This window comes from Lissotriton vulgaris, chromosome 2_1 (genome assembly GCF_964263255.1).
Source record: "Lissotriton vulgaris chromosome 2_1, aLisVul1.2, whole genome shotgun sequence".
Taxonomy (NCBI): Eukaryota; Metazoa; Chordata; class Amphibia; order Caudata; family Salamandridae; genus Lissotriton; species Lissotriton vulgaris.
In genome coordinates, this window is record NC_141687.1 from 1,720,812,267 (window position 1) to 1,720,833,627 (window position 21,361).

General features: G+C 49.9%; 1 protein-coding gene across 1 annotated transcript in view; it reads left to right on the forward strand.

The window, feature by feature from the left end:
- The first annotated feature begins 612 nt into the window (after window positions 1-612).
- The window catches only part of DUSP8 (dual specificity phosphatase 8), an 88,000-nt gene continuing 67,251 nt past the window's right edge, over window positions 613-21,361 (forward strand). The window contains exons 1-2 of the mRNA XM_086957724.1: window positions 613-889; window positions 18,485-18,872. Of these exons, the coding sequence (XP_086813850.1) occupies window positions 18,642-18,872 (231 nt within the window). The 5' untranslated portion in view covers window positions 613-889; window positions 18,485-18,641. The remainder of the gene's footprint in view (window positions 890-18,484; window positions 18,873-21,361) is intronic.

Genomic DNA, 21,361 nt, shown 5'->3' on the forward strand with positions numbered 1-21,361 from the left:
TTATATTGTACATTTTGCTTGACGCTCCTAATCGTTTACAATTGTGTGCAATTTTGCTTGACGCTCCTAATCGTTTATAATTGTGTGCAATCAAGGTATTTGTTTCCTTTCGCTCGCTTCTTCTGTCCGAATGCCTCTTGTACGCTCAATACGCATTTTCCCTACATTATCATAATTAAGATTTTCCATTTAACATATTCTTTTGACATTCTTATTCCAAACCCCACTCCCCCTTCACTTCCCCCCTCAAATCGCTTTTTTTTTTTTACATCTCTATAATTTTCCTGTCTACTGTGGTGAAAGACACCCCTTTGTGCAGCTCACTGTCCCCCACGCAAAGCAACCCTTCTCCTAGTCAGTGGTGCTTTGTGCGTTCAGCACATTTTGCTGACACGCCCCCTTTGCATCGCCCCTTTAAATTGTCTGTGGGCCCGCGCAGCGCTGGCCCTTTTAAGAGGCTTTGCTTTAATCCGCAGCTGACAGCCTTGTGCTCTGACATCCCAGCTCCCGGAGCTCGGCCTTCTGATTGGCTGGCGTTGACGTCAGTGGCTCTACTTTCCTCTGGCATTAATATTATTCCTGGGGATGACCTCACTCCTCACCCTCCCTCCCTGGGGCAGTTTTATTTTTAACAATCCCGAGCCTGGCTTCCTGGATCCCCTCCGGACTCTCAGGCCTGCGTGTCGCGAGCGCGCTTGGCGTGTGCGCGTGCCCCCTCGGAACGGGCACCCCACGTCAGCCATTAATAGCAGAGGAGGGCACAGGCGCGTCACGACCGGGGCAACGGACCACCTCCGCCTTCCTGCATCACGCACCTGCCCAGGCAGCCGTCACTGGGGGGGCCCGAGTAGCAGTACCCCCTAGCGACAGGGGCACGCACCGATGCCAGGTAAGCCCAGAGGCTGCTGCTGTGACCCCGCTATCCCCCACCCCTCCCCCGAGCCCGCCAGAGGCCCACCACCTACAGCTCCTGGCCTTCAGCCCCACTAAGAGGCCACTACATCAACACCAGGGCATCCGTCCGTGGGAGGTAAATTCAGTGTCACTACTGGGACACTGTTGTGTCTTATATTACTAAATACAACAGACACCACCAGGCCGTACCCTTTGCCACCTACCGCTGCTAGCCATCATCCATAATACAGAAGCGCCAGGGCACGCCTGTGTGTTATGTAAGGCCGCTGTGGTCAGTGGAACACAACACTGCCACCCACAGCTCAGAGCTTCCAGCCACTAAGAGTGGCAGGGCAAGAGACAGATAACAATCAGTCCCCCACCACCATCCCTGCTGCCATGTGCACTCCGTGCTTGCCGCTAGGTAAGGAGCCCCTAACTAGTAGGGCATACCTGCCGCGTTTTTTCGCCAGGTGTGGCTTTGTCACCCCACCTGCTAAGAGTGACAAATAATCAATTCCCCAAAGAAGAACGCTGTTAGGTAGTGGTAAATCTATATTTTTTTAAAGGTAGGGTGAAAAGCAGGCATGATGAGACTGGAGGGTCTTTCACCGCATCGCAGTTTGTGAGTGGTTCGTAGAACCTCGTTGTGTTCCGGTCCTAAGGGGAGAGGGTCGTGACTTGTGAGAGTCACCCAGAGGCGTACACTTATACCCAATTCATGTGAGCCCGCCCAAATATAGCTGGACCCATCTAGAATCTCACACACCACTGGATATCCACGGGGTTCAGTGATGTAGTAGTACATTGAATATACAATGGAAACCCAGCCTATTGTGCCGTTGGGTGGGAGATTTGATTTGATTGATTTGATTTGCAGTTGGGTGGGAGGAGGTGCTAACGTTTTCTCCGTAAACCCCCTCCCTCTTTTTAACGTCCTCATCTCAACCTACATTTATTATCAATCAGTATATTTAATATTCATTTAGCCTTATTACTCGAATACATCGAGGAACGTTGTCCTTTAATTCACTATGTACACAAAACTCAAGTGATATCCCAGCAGTCCAAGACAATTTAGTTAAGCATAAGCCTAAACACAAAGCTTGCCCCCGTACTGGGCAGAGGTATCCCGAATGGGATCTTAGAGAGGTCGGATCAGGTCAACGGAGAGGAGCTGCGTAAGGTTTTTTTCCGGTGTGGCGACCTCGTACCCACCCCACCACAAGGACCTGGAATTAACCAGTTTAGCTATTTTCTGCCTTAGTTCTGCTCAGGCCAGAAGTTCTTAAAACTCATATATGCCCAGGGCTCTCACGGCCTTGAAAACCCCAGGGTTCAGGATTGTGGCTATTCCATCCCAATATTCTCTCACAATGTGTCACTCAATAAGATATCAAAACACCAGGCCAAAACTTAAAGAACATTGGTTTATTTAAAATAGGTCGTGAAACCAAAGAAAAGGCGTTGTGTTAGCACATACAGGGATAACGTTACAACACTGGAATTTCCAGACTATCCTGATCTGTCATCCTGCTCTCCTTCCCTCACAACTGAATGTCAGAGAAAGAGAGAAAGGACTAGGACTACCAGAATCATCATGGAGACACTTTACTTCACAGCTGGCAGATATCATAAGAGATTGATCTTATTACATCACACATGGGCAGGGTCGGATTGGGATCACAAATTGATCTGGGCCATGCCGAAAAAAGTGGCACACATTCGAGGTGAAGATGGTGTGAGTACACAACATCACCCGGCCCCCACAGCGAGACCCATTCTTCCTCGCCCACTATGCCCTCAATGAGAAGGGCTGTGGGCGAGGTGTCACATGCTAACACTGTTTCTGGGCTGCGTGGGCCCCAGGGGGGCAGAGGTGAAAATGGATCAATGGCCTGAGTAGAACCTGGCCCTCAGGGAGTCTGATTCTGGCACCCAATCACCCACTCCTCAGCCCACCATCAGCGTGATTACTTGGCAAGGCAGGGCGTCAAGGAGAGGCCACAGCTTATAATCGCTGAACTGCTATATCACATGGCCTCCCAGCGAGGCTGCTTTACTCTCCCTGTCCAGTGCCCTCTTTGGACTGGGAAGGGCAGAAAATCGGCCCACAGAGGGCACTGAGACACCGGGCCTTCGGCCAATGCCGAGTGCCCGCATTACCATTCCGTCCCTGCAAATGGGTTTTTAACTGATTGCATTACACTGTAAGGGTATGGTATGAGGGGACGTCACACACCAGTCTATTATGGTGAAACTCGTGCTGCTGCACATGCACATTATGAACAGATGCAGATGTAAAGTTACCAATTGTGGAGTTACTGTGCACTCTAGCCGCATTGGAGGCCGGTCTCCATCTGTATGGCAAGCCTCCACCCAGGCCATCATTTCAGATAACTTGGAATATGCAATTACCTTAATTGTGCTGATGCTATAGAATGTCCCAGACTACACACAATTGAGTCGCACTAACTGGCTAGCAATGTGTTTTGCACTAGGAGTCACCTACTGCATAGTTATGAAGTGTAGTACATAGTGTATATTTAGCAAATGCATGTAGTCAGGTGAAGTTCATAGTATGATATCTTGTGTTCCCATTTCCTGTATTTCTGAGCTGCTGTCTGGAATGTTGATATTGAATGATGTAATAGAAACTTGGTGTGTTGTGGAAGCTCAGAGATAGGGACGGTCCGTGCCCATGCCGTTGGCCGGTCCTATGTGCATTCTATATATTTTATGGCACAGAGTAACCAGAGGAGATGGCGCACCTCCGGCTGTCCTTGTGGTCAAGGGGTTGGATGGAGGTCTTGTGACAGTGTGCACCATGAGGTAAATTGCACATTCCTCTCTGGCGTAAGTCTGCCAGCAGTGGATGAAGAGACTGTGGCGCTTGGGGGCATTGCCTCACATCGTGCTCATGAGAGAGACTTGCCAGTGGCTTATATCCATACCTGGGTGTTGGAGTAGAGGCGCTGATTATGTAGACTTTGGCATTCTGAAGAAGGTTCAGCAAGCTGCTATTTGATCTGGACAGGTCTGGAGATATTAAAGAAAGTCTACCCATGGCCTACCAAGTTAGAAAGAGGAGTAGGACTAGGTCTGGAGGCATTAAAGCATGATTATCCACCAATATGTTTTTTTCAGAGTGCAATGTAAGCATTTTTCTTTACTCTATATGTTTTCGAATCTGCAGTCTTATCAGCTGTTTGTGGCCATCTGTGTGTTGTATAGATAGATACATGCTGATTATGCCTGTCAAAGTTTCATGGTTTAAGGGTAGAGTAGGGTCCTGTCGTGATAGAGTAGGGTGTAGTAAACTGGGGAAAGAGCAGATACCCTGTCGTTAGAGGTTGTATCGGGGAGTACCTTGTGGTATGCAAAGATAGGCACATTTGCCCTGTCACGAGTAATTTAATGGGGGAGTACTCAATGATGTGTTAAGATGGGGATGATTGGTAGGTAACTAGTCATAAGAAGTTGCATGAGAGTACCCAACTGCTGTGATGTGGGAGAAGTATCATGTTGCAAGGGAAAGCACCCCATGGATTAAAAATGTGGGGAAGTGTAGTGTAGATAGCCACAAGATTCACCTGAGTTGTAATTCTGTACAGATGGGAATATTTGACTGGTATGTTGAACATGAGACAAAGTAAGTTTGGGATTGTTTTACGGTGCGTTTTATTCAGTGTGAGTCTAATGGAGTCTGTCAGTGTTGTGCTTGAATGGTAGTGGTCAGTGTGGATCTAGTGTGTTGTAGGCGAGTAATTCATTAGCTTCTCATGTGGTGTCAATAGTGGGATTGCTGAACAGCTCCAGGTTTGATTGTTGTGTGTGTTAATTTATCAATATGCATTTACTGGAGATTGTCATTCTTGTGTTTGGAAGACGTCTCAACTTTTCCTAGTGCAGTTTTGAGTCGGGTACCTGTTATGCCGTCCTCAAGTGTAGTTTATAAAGCATGCAATAATTGGAGTAGTGCATTGTGTGTACTTCTCAAGAGTGACCCTCAGAACCTGTTCCTCATGGCAACATTCCAGCCCGAACTGTAAAGCCATGTTTTTCCTGGATTGGAATAAAGCATCCTGGGACCGGTTTCAAAATAAAGGCCAGCAACAAGAAGAAAGAGGTGAACTAGAAGTCAGCAATGAGCAGAAAGAGGCAAAATAAACATCCGCAATAGGCAGAAAGAGGCAAAATAAAGGTCAGAAGCGAGCAGAAAGAGGCAAAATAAAGGCCAGCAAAGAGCAGAAAGAGGCAAAATAAAGGTAAAAACAAGCAGAAAGATGCAAAAAAGGTCAGAAACGAGCAGAAGGGCCAAAATAAAGGCCTGCAATGAGCAGGAAGAGGCAAAATAGAGATCCGAAATGAGAAGAAGGAGGCAAAATTAAGGTCAGAAACGAGCAGAAAGAAGCAAAATAAAGGCCCGCAACAAGTAGAAAGAGGCAAAGTAAAGGCCAGCAACGAGCAGAAAGAGGCCAGATAGAGATCAGTATCTGGCAGAAAAAGGCGAAATAAAGGCCGGCAGAAAGAGGCAAAACAGAGATCAGGAAAGAGCAGAAAGAGGTACAATAGAGGTCAGAAACGAGTAGAAAGAGGCAAAATAAAGGTAAAAAATTAGCAAAAAGGGAAATATAAAGGGCAGAAATGAGGAGAAAGAGACATAATAAAGGTCCGCCACGAGCAGAAAGAGGCAAGATAAAGGTCATCAATGAGCAGAAAGAAGCAGAATAAAAGTCAGAAGTGGGCAGAAAAAGACAGAAAATAAGCAGAACCCACTCAGGCACTCATGCACCCACCCACAGAACTACTCAGACACTCTCACACCCACTCACAAACCCAGTCGGACATCCATATACCCACTTACACAATCACTCATACTCTCACCCACTCCCAAATCTACTCAGAGACTCATGTCCAACTCACACACCCACTCACAGACCCATTCAAAGACTCATGCATCCACTCACAGACCCACTCATGCACTCCCAGACTGGCTGACACATTCTATGAGGCACTCGCAAACCCACTCAGTGAGACACTCACACACCAATTTAGACACTTTGGCTTGCAGACTGACACACACACATGGAGGCATTCGCAAACCCACTCTGACACTCTCACACCCACTCACAGACCCACTCAGACACTCATGCACCAACTCAAACACCTAGTGAGACACTTATGCAGCCACTCCCAGGCCCACTCAGGCACTCACACACCCACTCATATACATTGAGGCACTCACCCATACCCACTGAAATGCTCATGCACTCAGTCACAAACTCACTCTAAAAGGTTACAGTTCTAAAATAAAATTTAAAAAACCTCAGAAATTCACTTAAAAAAACTAAGATTACAGGGACTTTATAGTTAGGAAATAGAATTAAAAAAACTTTAGATAATTCACGTTAGAAAACAAAGATTACCCGTACAAAATAATCAGTGAAAATACTCAGGCATAGTTATCTGAGCTATCTATAACTTATGCCCCACAAAGCACTGCTTATGACCTCACATATTACATCGCTCATGACATGGTCAGTGATGTCATTTGATGACATTTCAAATGACATCACTGATGACATCATCCACAGAACCCCTTACACCCCATAGAACCTTTTAAACACCCACTCCCAAACATCTCATCACATATTCATTCACAGACCCATAGCAGTACTCTCACAACCAATCACTCATTCATAAAGCCACTCACTCATACAGCCACACACACTCATGCACCAACTCACCAATATAGCACCTCACACACCCAGACATACAGACACACTCCACTCATACACCCTTACAGCCACTCACACATCCTCTCAATCACCCATACAGAAACTCACTCAGCCACTCACTTCCCCATTCAGGTAATCACACACCCACACAGCCGCTCACACCACCACTTACTCACCAATACAGCTACTCACACACCCACTCACTTACCCAAACAGCCACTGACAAAGCAACTTACTCACCTATGCAACCACTCAACCACCCACAGAACCATTTACATACCCACTCACACAAACTTTACAACCACTTACACACCCACTCACGAACCATTACATTCCCACTCACACAGACATTCACTCTCCAAAACAGCCATTCACACCCACTCATTTACCTATACACACACTCCAACAGCTACTCACCCACCCATACAGCCACCTGCACCCCATTCCTTTACCCATACATCCACTCACAGAGCCACTCAGTCACCCACACAGCCACTCACACACCTATGCAGCCACTCACATAGCCACTAACTCACCCATACAGCAACTCGCACACTAACCAATAGTCTCTAACCCATACAGCTACTTACGTATCTACTCACACACCCATACTGTCACTCAGACCCCACTCACATATTGATACAGACAGTCACACAGCCCCTCAGATGAGATATGTTAGAAATGGTGTAACTAATTACTAGTATAGAAAGAATAGTAATTTAGCTTATGATGTAGCTTAGTGTATATCTTCAAGTTTCAGATATGTTTACGAAACACACACACAGGATGATGTTATCACTGATGACATCTCAAATGACATCAGTGATGTCACTGACCATGTCATGAGTGATGTAATATGTGAGATCATAAGCAGTGCATTGCTGGGTCTAAGGTAAAGTTAGCTCATGTAACTATGCCTGCTGAATTTCTGTGGTTTTGTTTGAGTGAAATCTGAGCCTAACTATAACGTCCCTGTAACCGTTGTTTTTTCGAGTGAATATATATTATATACATACACACAAATAACAAGGTTTAGCATACCCTCATTAAATTTATTTTGAAATATATAGATATAGCAAAAAAAAAATCATAGGTTAGGGTAAAATGGGTAAGCTGTTCATTAATGTCCTTTTCAATCCTTAAGACACATATTGAAGCAGAGGACACTTTACTGCTAGATAAGCATGTTTTATCCAATTCGCATGTGATTTGTCACCTGAGACTGAATATGTGAAATTCCAGGGAGATGCAGACTTTGCGACTGTTCTTTGTGTGTGACCAGGATTGTCTGGTGCAACCCATATCAACGCACACCGGACGTTGTGCCTCATTTCCAGGGAGGTACGGAATTTACAACTCTTTGTGTGTGTGTGTGACCAGAAAGAACAGTCTGGTGCGACCCATATCATCACGTATCAGGCGCAGTGCCTCTTGTTCAGGGAGATACTGAGAGAGTGACTCTTCATTGTGAGGATCCAGAAGTGTCTGGTGCGACTCGTATAACCGGACACCAGACGTTGCGCCGGATGGCCTGGGCGTGACTCTGCTTTACGTGTACCTGACGGATGCCTCTGTCTTCCGAGAAGCTCCATTGCTTCATTCCCCATTCATCGATTGTTGCCTTTTTGGCCCTAAGTGCAGGGAACCAACTGCCCTCTCCTTACCCAGCCCTTGACGACATCATGTTGCCAGGTTGTATTGTCCGGTTTTGGCAGTGGAAGTGATTAACTGGGCTGAACAATTGCTTCTGGGAGCAATTTGAAGTGGGTCAAGAGACTGTGTGACCCGCCCCTCCCTCGTACCCCTGCTTCGCAGAACTGGCTTGATGTAGACAGGCCCTTGTGGAACCTTTCTTTGAGCAACCTCTGGTGGGGGGGGGGGACTTCTGCTCTACATCTAGCCCCCGCCTTTCCTGGTTTTGTGCTTTCTCGAGTTTATGTTGTACCTATAAGGAACAGGCTAGTTCTTCCAACCAAGCATTGGCAAAGCCAATTGGTCTCGCCCGCAAGACCTATCGGCTTTGCCAATGTTTTGTACCAATATTGGACAGCAGCTCGTCTGCTGTGCAACATAGCTAAGAGCTATTTCAAAAAAGCGCTGTGCCACGACCACTGCTGGCTGTGACATAGCACTTTATTTCATTGCACCTGCAAGGCAACACTGAGGGAGAGAGGGTGAGAGACACAGAGGCAGATGAGGGGGGGGGGGGGGGAGGAACAAAAAAGAAAGTGCTATGGCTCTTCCACTGCTGGCTACGCAATAGCCCTTTTTTTATTGCTACCAGAGGCAACACTGATGGAGGGAGTGAGGAAGGCAACACAGTGGGATGAAGGGAGAGACACAACATGAAGGGAAGGAAGCAAGGGAGCATTCTGACAACAGAAGGTGTGTAGGAGGGCTGGAGGCAAGCAGAAAGACAATGGAGGGAAGGTAGTAGGGAGGGGCTAAGGCATGCTGGTTGGCAACAAAGGGTCCCTGGGTAAGAGGGGCTGGATGAGGAACACGGAGGGGTGGAGTGGTACACTAAGGAGACAGTTGAACAACATGCATTCTTCTAGAGTGCTTAAACAAAAAAAAATGAGTACCTGAAAAATGCACAATGGAAGTACACAAGTAATCCATGATCCAGGGGAAGGACACACATGAAGAGGAAGGAAGCTATGAAAGCTGACCAATTAGAAGCAAGCAAATCAGAGTGAGAGTGAAGCCAACCAATGGAAAGCAATGGGAGGCATCTAAGCCCCTTGTAACAACAGAAGTTGGCACAAGAGACAGGGGATGTGGTGTCTTAGGTAAGATGTAAAAAGGAGGAGGATCCAGAGGATTGATCATGCCTGGAACATGTTTCTCGGTTCGGGAAAGCTCAGAACTGCTACTTCAACTGACTTCTTAGTTCATAGCATTTTTTGGAGGCATTCAGGAAATGGCAATATTTTAATGGACTCTGACATCCGTGTTGGACCTGGCCTCGTGGCGTGGTCACCCCTGAACTAGACAGCTTCCCAAGATCCTGAACCACCCGACCTTCCCGCCATGATACACATCCCCGACCCTGGGCTTCCTATCCTCGTCCCCCATTTTCCTGGCATCCGAGGCCGAGGCCCATGTCCCTGCACCTAAAATGGCCGCCCGGCCCCAGTCCGACCTCGGCCGACGGCGCCATCCCCAGCCAGGGGGTAGAGCGCTCCCTGTGAGCTAGAGAGGGAGGAGTAGCTTGGTCACACCTTCCACCTCCCCTCGAGAGATGAGTTTCGATCACCCATCCGGCCTCCCTGAGGGCTGGCTCCAGGCCTGCTGAGTGTCTGAGATCCCTCCAGACCCAACTTGAAAGGATGAAAGGAGCCGCCGAGGCGGAACCCCCAACAACCAGCCTCCAGGGGCTAAGACCTCCGCCTGCGAGGACTCCGGACATCAAAGGAATGGAGTCCTATATCAAGGGCGGAACAATCAGACAGTTGTATCCTGGACTACGAGAGCCCTGCTGACCGGGTCGCGGCTCCTTTGCAACCAACGAGACCCCCGAGCCCTGCTGATTCGTTCGCGGCTCCTCTGCAACCGAGAAGATCACCGAGCCCTGCTGACGCTGTCGCGGCTCCCCTGCTACCTTGAGACCTTGAGCCCTGCTGATTCGTTCGCGGCTCCGCTGTAACCGAGAAGATCACCGAGCCCTGCTGACGTTGTCGCGGCTCCCCTGCTACCTTGAGAACTTGAGCCCTGCTAATTCGTTCGCGGCTCCCCTGTAACCGAGAAGATCACCGAGCCCTGCTGACGCTGTCGCGGCTCCCCCGAAACCGTGAGAACTTGAGCCCTGCTGATTCGATTGCGGCTCGAGAAACTACTCTGGTCCGGCTGGACCCAAGATCACTCCGTATCCCCCAGCTCGAGGATTGAGAGCTGTGCGCCGGATACCTTGAACTTTGAGACTGTCCCGCTACCCTATCCCTACCAAGACCCTTCGAGCTCCAGCTCGCCTGTACTTGGGAATCTGCGGATCATAAAGATCCATTTTTATTTTGAAGAGATAAAGAATATGTTCTCTTAAAATCTCCAGTGTGGTGTCTCTCTGTGAAGTGGTGCTAGCGCAGCGCGTATGATTCTAGATTCGGGATCCTCAACCTGAGGGTCTCCCGCCAGTGCTCGGCTGTATTCCTAAGAGAGGTGGGTCCCAAGGTGGTCAGGTGCGAAATCTGTCCCCTCCTGAGATCGGGCCTCTAACATTGGTGGCAAGCGACGGGATCCGAGTCCATAAATCTAGACATTGTACAGTAAGCGGCTGACGCACTACCAAACAGAGATGGCAGAGATAAATACCAAGGGTGCCACGGAAACTGATGCAAGCACCACATTCATTCCGGAACGGTTAGAAGATTACACGCACAGAGAACTGAACGAATTTTGCAAGGAACGAGGAATCGCTACCACAGGCCTGAATACGAAAGAAGATATGCAGAAAGCTCTACAAACTTGGGTCGAGTCTGAAGAAAACCTTCCCCCGTCGGGAGGAGGAACAGAACAGCGAATCGACCCCGAACCCAAACCAAGAGGAGGCAGCAGCACTCCGGTACGGAGCAGCATCCCAGACGGGGGTCTCTTCCCCCGGGGAACTAGCGGACAGAGAAAGGACCCGCAAACATGAACTTGAATGGCCAAACTCAAAATTGAGTGTGAACTGAAGCTAGCAGAGAAGAGACTAGTGGTGGAACAACTACGAGTCCAAGGAGAATTGGAGGAAAAGAAGCTCCAACGAGAACATGAAGACAAGAGACTCCAGCTGGAGCACGAGCGCGACCTGAAGGAGATTGAGTTCAAGGCCCGGAGCGAAGAAAACCGAACCTTGGGGAGCCGAGAAGCGGTTCCCCCGCCAGAACCAAAGGTCCACATCCCCAAGGATGTGGTGAGAGAATACTAGAAAAACAATGATATCCAGCAATGGTTTAAAGCCTACGAAGTCTCCATGACCTCCCACCGAGCTCCGCAGAAAGATTGGGGAGCTGGGCTGTGGGGCCGATTCCTGAGCGAGCGGAGAGACACCCTGCTCGACCTACCATCTTCTATGTAGACTTCCTACAGCCACATGAAGGAGGCCCTCCTGACGAGATACGGCCTCACCCCAGAAATGTACCGCCAGCGGTTCCAGGACTGCAAAAAGATTCCTGGTACTACCTGGGTGGAGTACGTAAACTTTTTTAGCAGAGCATTCGACGGGTGGGTCAAGGGCAGCAAAGTGACCACCATGGAAGAGCTAACTGATCTCATGCTCTGGGAACATCTGTCCGTGAACTGTTTTGTGGAAATCCGTCAGCATCTCTTCGCCAGCAAGCTTGCCGACCCGAGGAAGTTGGCCGTGGAAGCTGATCGCTGGGTGAATACCCGGGTCCCCCGGGGCCCCGTAGTAGACTCCCCCAGAAACAGTCAGGGATCTCCCCGCCAGAGGGGTGGGGGGAACCAAGACAGACAGAGGGATTCCCAGTCAGGACCCCAGCGTAGTCCCCCAAGAGGCCAAACCCAGACCGCCCCAGCCATTCCCGCTCCCCCGGGCAACCATGGGCACCGGGTCACTATTTCCTGTTACCGATGCCAACAAACCGGGCATTACGCCAGTGACCCCCTGTGTCCCCTGGCCCCGCGACCCTCTGCAGCAGCTCCCCCAACCAGACAGGTAGCAAATGTAGCTCTGGGGGAGGAGATGGAGGACACCGAAGAGTGGGAACCAGCCGCCATGGCCCTAGTCTCCCTAGGAGACCGAGAGATGATCCCCGGGGCCCCCCTACCCGATAATACCAAGAAGTATCGACAACTAGTGATGGTGAACGGCCACCGGGTGGAGGCTCTTTGCGACACCGGGGCAAGTATCACAGGTATCCTCAGTCACCTAGTTAGGGAGGACCAGATCATTCCAAATGTCCTATGTCCCGTATTGTCCGCTGACAACACTGAGAGTCTATGCAAGATGGCCCTAGTACCGTTCAAATGGGGGGAGTGACAGGAGAGTTACGAGTCGCTGTCAGGGCCTCCCAACCCGTAGACTGTCTCCTGGGCAACGACCTGGAAAGTTCACCGTGGAGACAAGTAGAACGCAAGACACACCTGGGCATGATGAGCCTACCCGAGTGGGTGTGCGCCACCACCCGCTCCATGTCTGCCCGACTACCCCCCATCGGGGTGGTCGACGCCGAGCCTCTCAACCACCTCCCTGTAGAAGAAGATAGGGAAGACCGAGCTGAGCCCGTCCCCGGCAACAAGACCTTGCATCCCGAGGCCACACAGCTCCCTGAGTTAGATGACCTGCCCGAATTGGCACAGAGCCAGCACGAGGGGGGCCTCTCCCGAGAGGAGTTCTGCCGTTAGCAAGCCACTTGCCCGTCCCTGGTCGGACCCCGGCGACAGGCCGCAGCCCAAGCTGCGGGCGACCAGACTGGAACTCATTCCTTATACTGGGAGAATGGCCTCCTGTACAGTGAACAGAAGTCTGCGGAGCTAGGATCGGGCCGGGTGCTCATGGTACCCCTACGCTTCCGAAACTTCCTCCTGGGTCTGGCCCACGATGTACCCCTGGCGGGACACTTGGGCCAAGATAAGACCTACGATCGCCTAGTCACTCACTTTTATTGGCCCAAAATGCGAACAAATGTAGAGACCCGCTGCAAGTCCTGCTCCACGTGCCAGGCTAGTGGAAAAAGTGGAGGCGCGCGCAAGGTTCCCCTCCAACCCTTCTCGGTCGTCAGTACCCCCTTTGAGCGGGTCGGGATCGACATAGTAGGACCCCTGGACTCCAGAACCTCCCAAGGTCACCAATTCATCCTAGTCCTGGAGGGCCACGCCACCAGGTACCCCGAAGCCATTCCCCTCCCCACCGTGACGGCCCCGTGGTGGGCCGGGCGCTGATGGGGATTTTCTCCCGAGTAGGCTTCCCCCGCGAGGTCGTGAGTGACCGTGGCACAAACTTCATCTCAAAGTATATGATGTCCCTGTGGCAACAATGTGGAGTGTCCTACAAATTCACCACCCCGTATCATCCCCAGGGCAATGGCCTAGTGGAACGGTTTAACCGAACGTTGAAGGGGATGATCATGGGCCTAGAAGAACCCCTCCAGCGCAAATGGGATGTCCTTCTTCCCTGCCTCCTGTTCGCGTACCGAGCGGTCCCCCAGAAGTCCCTGGGGTTTAGCCCATTTGAGCTGCTGTACGGACATCCCGTTCGGGGGCCCCTTAGCCTGCTCAAGGAGGGATGGGAAACGGCCCCCCGGGAACCTCCCCCCGATGTGTTCCGCAACATTCTCACCCTCCGAAACCAGACACAGAAATTCCGAGCGCTGGCTGAAGCCAACCTCGAAGCAAGTCAAGAGGAAATGAAGCGCTGGTACGACCAGAATGCCACTCTGGTCGAGTTTCAACCGGACCAGCAGGTCTGGGTGATGTCCCCGGTGAAACCATGCACCCTCCAAGACAAATGGACAGGCCCCTTTAAGGTTATGGAGAAGAAGAGCCAAGTGACCTTCTTGGTGGACGTCCAGTCCCCTCGGAACCCCCATCGGGTCCTCCACATGAACCGCCTCAAGCCTCACTTCGTGCGGACGGAGTTGAGCTTGCTCTTGGCCACCGACGACGGAGCGGAAGAGGAAACGGAGCCTCTCCCGGACCTCCTGCGTGCCAAAGAGAAAGATGGCTCCGTAGACGGAGTGAACCTCTCTTCATCCCTCACGCCTCAGCAGCGTGAGGACTGCCGCCAGCTCTTGAGGCAGTTCTCAGATTTGTTCTCCCTAGTCCCCAGAATCACCGACTGGTGTGTCCACGACGTGGACACTGGAGACAGCCCGCCGGTGCGACACCGAGCCTATCGAGTGCCTGACCGAGTCCGGACCTGCATCCAGGCCGAAGTCTCGAAAATGCTCGCCCTAGGAGTGGTCGAGCCCTCCTACAGCCCATGGACCAGCCCAGTGGTGCTGGTCCCGAAAGCCGCGGCCCCTGGAGCTGTCCCTGAACTTCGGTTCTGCGTGGACTACCGGGGGCTCAACGCAGTCACCCGAGCCGACGCCCACCCCAATCCTCGTGCGGACGAGCTCATTGACCGACTGGGGCCTGCTCGCTACCTGAGTACCTTTGACCTGACCTGCGGCTACTGGCTAATTGCGCTCACAGAAGGAGCCAAGAAGCGGTCCGCCTTCTCCACCCCGGACGGTCACTATCGCTTCCGAGTGATGCCGTTCTGGATGAAAAACGCCCCGGCCACCTTTCAGAGGCTGGTGAATCGAGTCCTGGCCGGGCTAGAAGAGTTCAGCGCCGCATATCTGGACGATATTGCGGTGTTCAGTTCCCAATGGAGTGACCACCTCCGGCACCTCCGGAGGGTGTTGCTATCCCTGCGCCAGGCGGGCTTGACGGTGAAAGCCAGCAAGTGCCAGATTGGGCAGGGATCAGTGACTTACCTAGGCCACCAGGTCGGAAGGGGGCAGGTCGCCCCGCTTCAACCAAAGATCGACGCCATCTTGGCCTGGGAACCACCCACCACCCAAACCGAGGTCCGAGCCTTCCTGGGCCTCACCGGCTACTACCGGAGGTTCATAAAGAACTACGGCACCATAGTGGGTCCCCTCACAGAATTGACATCCAAGAGGCAGCCCAAGCGCGTGCACTGGACCCCCTCCTGCCAAAAGGCGTTCGACGCCTTGAAGACCGCAATGTGTACTGCCCCCATACTCCGAGCCCCTGACCACTCCAAAGAGTTTGTGGTCCAGATCGACGCCTCCGAACATGGCATCGGGGCCGTACTGTCCCAGCTCAATGAAGAAGGCATAGATCAGCCCGTAGTATTTATCAGCAGAAGGCTACTGCCCCGAGAACAGAGATGGAGCACCATCGAACGAGAAGCGTTTGCAGTAGTCTGGGCCCTCAAGAAACTCCGACCCTACCTATTCTGAACCCACTTCCTAGTGCAAACAGATCATCGACCCTTACGGTGGCTCATGCAGATGAGAGGAGAGAACCCCAAACTGCTGCGATGGTCGATCTCCCTCCAGGGGATGGACTTCACCGTAGAACACCGCCCTGGTGTCGACCACGCCAACGCTTACGGCCTCTCCAGGTTCTTCCGCCTCAGCGAGGAGAATCCCCAAGAGGATGGGTAGTTCTCCCCGACCTTCAGCTAGGGGGGACGCGTGTTGACCCGGCCTCGTGGCGTGGTCACCCCTGAACCAGACAGCTTCCCCAGATCCTGAACCACCCAACCTTCCCGCCATGATACACATCCCCAACCCTGGGCTTCCTATCCTCGTCCCCCATTTTCCTGGCATCCGAGGCCGAGGCCCATGTCCCTGCACCTAAAATGGCCACCCGGCCCCAGCCCGACCTCGGCCGACGGCGCCATCCCCAGCCAGGGGGTAGAGCACTCCCTGTGAGCGAGAGAGGGAGGAGTAGCTTGGTCACACTTTCCACCTCCCCTCGAGAGAAGAGTTTCGATCACCAATCTGGCCTCCCTGAGGGCTGGCTCCAGGCCTGCTGAGTGTCTGGGATCCCTCCAGAACCAACTTGAAAGGATGAAAGGAGCCGCCGAGGCGGAACCGCCAACAACCAGCCCCCAGGTGCTAAGACCTCCGCCTGCGAGGACTCCGGACATCAAAGGAATGGAGTCCTATATCAAGGGCGGCTCTGGAACGATCAGGCAGTTGTATCCTGGACTACGAGAGCCCTGCTGACCAGGTCGCGGCTCCTTTGCAACCAACGAGACCCCCGAGCCCTGCTGATTCGCTCTGCAACCGAGAAGATCACCGAGCCCTGCTGACGCTGTCGCGGCTCCCCTGCTACCTTGAGACCTTGAGCCCTGCTGATTCGTTTGCGGCTCCGCTGTAACCGAGAAGATCACCGAGTCCTGCTGACGCTGTCGCGGCTCCCCTGCTACCTTGAGAACTTGAGCCCTGCTGATTCGTTCGCGGCTCCCCTGTAACCGAGAAGATCACCGAGCCCTGCTGACGCTGTCGCGGCTCCCCCGAAACCTTGAGAGCTTGAGCCCTGCTGATTCGATCGCGGCTCGAGAAACTACTCTGGTCCGGCTGGACCCAAGATCACTCCGTATCCCCAGCTCGAGGATTGAGAGCTGTGCGCCGGATACCTCGAACTTTGAGACTGTCTCGCCACCCTATCCCTACCAAGACCCTTCGAGCTCCGGCTCGCCTGTACTTGGGAATCTGTGGATCATAAAGATCCATTTTTATTTTGAAGAGATAAAGAATATGTTCTCTTAAAATCTCCAGTGTGGTGTCTCTCTGTGAAGTGGTGCTAGCGCAGCGCGTACTATTCTAGATTCGGGATCCTCAAACTGAGGGTCTCCCGCCAGTGCTCGGCTGTATTCCTGAGAGAGGTGGGTCCAAAGGTGGTCAGGTGCGAAATCTGTCCCCTCCTGAGATCGGGCCTCTAACAATCCCTTTTAATTTTTCTGACTTTTCTCTTCTTAAATCGCACACCATACGATATGGTTTTGATCCCTGTCTTCAGTTGCCATCGTTAATGGCAAGTTTCTTTATGAAATGCTTTGAGTTTTAAAAAAAAAAAAATCATATGTTCAACCTGTTTGCTTTTAAAGTTGTAAACATGTATCGTTTTGGTCAACAGCCCTGAAGAAATTCCATGAAGAGGGAAGAAATAGGTCTTTTGGAAAAATCTAATAAAACACGTTTTTAAGAAAGTCACATTTATTTGAAAAAAATGAATAAACATCTGAAAATTTTAAGGGATAACTAAGGCTATAAACCACATAAAGAATGCCTGAGATATGTTGATTACTCTTGTTGACACTGCCTCTCCCATTATATGTTTATTTATTATTCACGAGTTTTTGTGGTGGCTGGCTTGTTGAGGTGAGCACAAGTTGATGTACATATGGTAGAAATATGAAATGTGGTAGAACAACCATAGCCATCTTTGTAAATTGTTACTATTAAACTTTAAAGTTATCATGTTTGCTGAATGGATAGACCATTGAGGACAAATGCTAGTACAGCATCTATCATGTAACCATGAGGGTTTCTTCAAAACGCGTTCCATGGCTTAATTATGATTATACAAGTATCCTGTATCCTACCTTGCTTAGGAAATTATATTTGCTGTGGAGGCACGGGTCCCTCCCCCTTCGAGCTTTCACAAGCAAGTGGAGTGAACAATCAGTCAGCTTGTGTCCAGCTTGCAGAATGTCCGATGAGTCTGAACTCCATATACTCTTTTTTTGCCCTGTCTATAGTAAGATTCGCAAGAAATGGATAGTTCCCCTATGCAGAAACCTGGGATTTGTAGAGTGTTTGGCTGCCTTCAGAGTTCTGAAATCAAATCTGTCGGACTATATTGTTTTTGCAGTGGCCAAATATTTGGGTGCCATTTGGTATCTGAGAAGAAAATGCCTCAAGGCTGGCCACTGACTCTAACGTACCAAGGACAGATACTGTTCCAAGAAACTCTGTTTTTATTGACAATGGATGATTTTATAAAGCACATATCCTTACTTTTTCAATAATTTTATGAATGTTATAAATGTCTTTTATGGTGAAAAATTTTACCGAAATAAAGATTTATGAAATGAAATGATTATACAAGAGAAGTTTCTTAAGGGAAGATTGTGGCCAAAAAGTCGCAAGTGCCCTTGGTATTAGGACATATACTTGTAATGTGCTCTCACATGTAACTGTGCTTGCTTTGGACATCCTGTTAAGCACACTAACCTTTGTCCTTACCAGCAATACTAAGGGTAGCTTGACCTTAATGATGATGATAAGACTCGATCTGCACACTTGTTTAGGGTGCTTTTGTGAGCAAAGAACTGTCTTCTCATCCTAAATGCACAATATTTTTCCTTTGACTTGCAGGGCTGACATGACAGGTTCCGGACATTAGAAGGTGGTAGTAGATTGGACTCACAGCTGTGCGTTTGTGTAGTGCTACATCAGACTCAGTGGTGTACCTTGGTGGCGCCAGATTGGACCTGCCACGGTGTCACCCGGCGGCCCTCCGGAGGGCTCTGCCATGGCCGGGGGGCTGCTGCCACCCAAGGAAATGGAGGCCCATGCCTTGGCATGTCTCCTGCGGAGCAGCCCAGCAGCAGCCCTGGTCATCGACTGCCGTACCTTCTCAGAGTACAACTCATGGCACGTTTTGGGCGCCATCAACATTGGCTGCTCAAAGCTGATGAAGAGGAGGCTGCAGCACGACAAGGTGGCAGTGGCAGATCTCCTGCAGGCTGGAATGCAGTGCAAGGTAAGGATGCCACCCTCTAGCTTTTGGTCAGTAATGTTATGCCTGTTCATGGTTGCCTCTTTGTGAAATAGTCAAGTATGATTGAATCTTATCGGTTCAGTGCCTATTCCAGGATGATACAGATTTTGTAACCAGTCAAGGGCCCCTATGTCTGTCTTTGTTTAATTGTCCTGAGATCACTGACTTTATACCTGAGCTATATTTGCATCTGATTGGTATTCGTATCCCTTATCAGTCTCTTTGCCTACATTAGGTGGCCGCTGGCCCCGCATCTGCTCTTATTTAATTACTTAAAGCCTAGGATTCGCCTGTGTTGGCCTGTTTAAGTAACAGTGCTGTGGTCATGGACTCTGTCATAGATGAATATTTACATGTATTGTGTATCTCAAGGTCTCTTTTTACTGCTTTCCTTTTCAACTCTATGTTCTAAAAGCATGTGTGTTTACTACATGCCTGCATTTGTGATTCTTCACTCTGAACACCTTTTCAGCTGATGTGTTCTGGCTACTGCATGCACAAACCGCTTTGTCTCAGCAATGGGCCGTGTGGAAGGTCCAGTGGCCTATCACTTTTCTGAGAAGAGGCAAAGTAGAGGCCCTTTTGTGCAGTAACTCTCCGTAGTCACAGACTTGTTGGTCAAATCATAAGGGTTACAAGTGTTTCCGAGAGGTTGACTGTAACTCAGTAATAAACAAACACGACAAAGCTAATAAGTGTTGAAAGCTTTTGAGCCAGTTAAGTTGCTTTGGAAAATGTTTGGGAAATGAGCGGAAAGTACCACCTTAAAGCTACAGTGCACTCTTACAAATATACATGGAAAATAAAAAAGCTTGGCAGATAAAAAAAAAGGATCCTCCGGCCAAAGCTCCTCAGCTGATGAAGTGCTCTACATTTCAAGAGGATGTGAAACAGTTGATCAGAAAACATGCCTTCACTCCCAGTGCAAACGAGACAGTGGCTGTAGAGAGCGGACCCATTGCCTCATACTATATGATGTGGTGGGTGGAAGAAAATGTGGCTAACAGGTGAACAGACCAATGGTTCAAGAAGGCTAGCCAATCACTCTTCTGTGTTTGTCTGTATGTATATTGATTACTCAAGGCTGGTGTGGCTCTAAACCAAACATCAGTAACCCTTGCAAGCACAGAATAATGCTTACCTTCCTTCTTTAGTAGAGTTAGTACAAATCCAGTAAAGCCATCACACAGCTTTACAGTTGAAGAAACAAACAATATTTCAATGCAGAGCTGCAGAAACGTTGTTGCAGAATTCCGCACTGAAGACACCCCATGTAACTAGGTTACCTTATTTTCCCCAGAGTATAGTCACAGTCCAGGGTGTTTTTTGCATCCTTACTGAGGCTGTTTACTAGCTTCCAGAATAGGTAGTAAGTGGTGTATGCGAAGAGAATAACTCTTCATTGGCTATTGCCCTCATTCTCACAAGGTTTCCCTCAAAATTGCTCCTTTCTATTTTGTCACTCCATTGTTGCCACGAGAAATACCTGTTACAGCTGAGATAGCTTAATCTAGCCTGTTCTTCACTGGGCCACAAGACACGAGTTTAAAAAAAAAAACGAGTGACATTTTTAAATATTGGGCCAAATTAACAGAAAGAAACTATATTCAAAGGTTTAAAGGCAAGAAATAGGCTGAAATCTCTCTTTTCAGCTCTGTGGGACTCTACACCCCAATTACTAATTGCTATCTTAAGACAACCACATTAGTAACACGTACCATACAGCTTTTTTTACGAGCTCCTAATTGATGTACAGACAAAATTATGTGAACCATTCTCGCTTTCGGCAGTTGGAACATCTGTGGCCAATCTCGAGGCTGCTCTCACCATTTGAGCAGTTTCGAGATTGAGCGGAGCAGGCTCGTTTTGCGCTCCATAGGGGGCTGGGAGCCTGCGCCTGCTAATCTCTCTGCCCAGCAACACAACTGGGTTGGAGAAATGTCAGTGTGGTTAATGGTTTGGCTGTCCTAAGACGGCTGGTCAAATCGTCATGCGCACTGCCAGCAGTACCTACCACTCCTCCTCCCCGTGCTTCAGTACTGTGGCCCCGCTGAACCCCAAGACTCAGCCACCGGACTCAAAAATAAATGTATCTGCATCAAGATCATTTTAGTTTTCGTTTGCCTCTGTGGCAGTGGGGCAGTAGGATGCTTTAAGTGTTTCAGGCTGTCCGTTCACCGGAGCCTGTTGTCAGCTTAACTTGAGCAAGCATTCGAGAATGGAGGAATTAGAACACCACAACTGTCTTCAGATAAAGTAGGTGCGTAGGTAGCTCCATGGGTTCATAGTTCGGGCAATGTGAACTGCTAGGGAGAGAGTAGGGGTGCGTATGGGCAGAAATAGAATTTGTTTGGCTGCTTGTAGGACTGGTGTTGCTGAACAGGTGGGTCCTAGAAGGGCAGAGTGGGTGACCCTTTTTCTTGTCAGACAGTCCCTTAACCCTTGTGGAACAGTGTTCTGTGACGTAACCA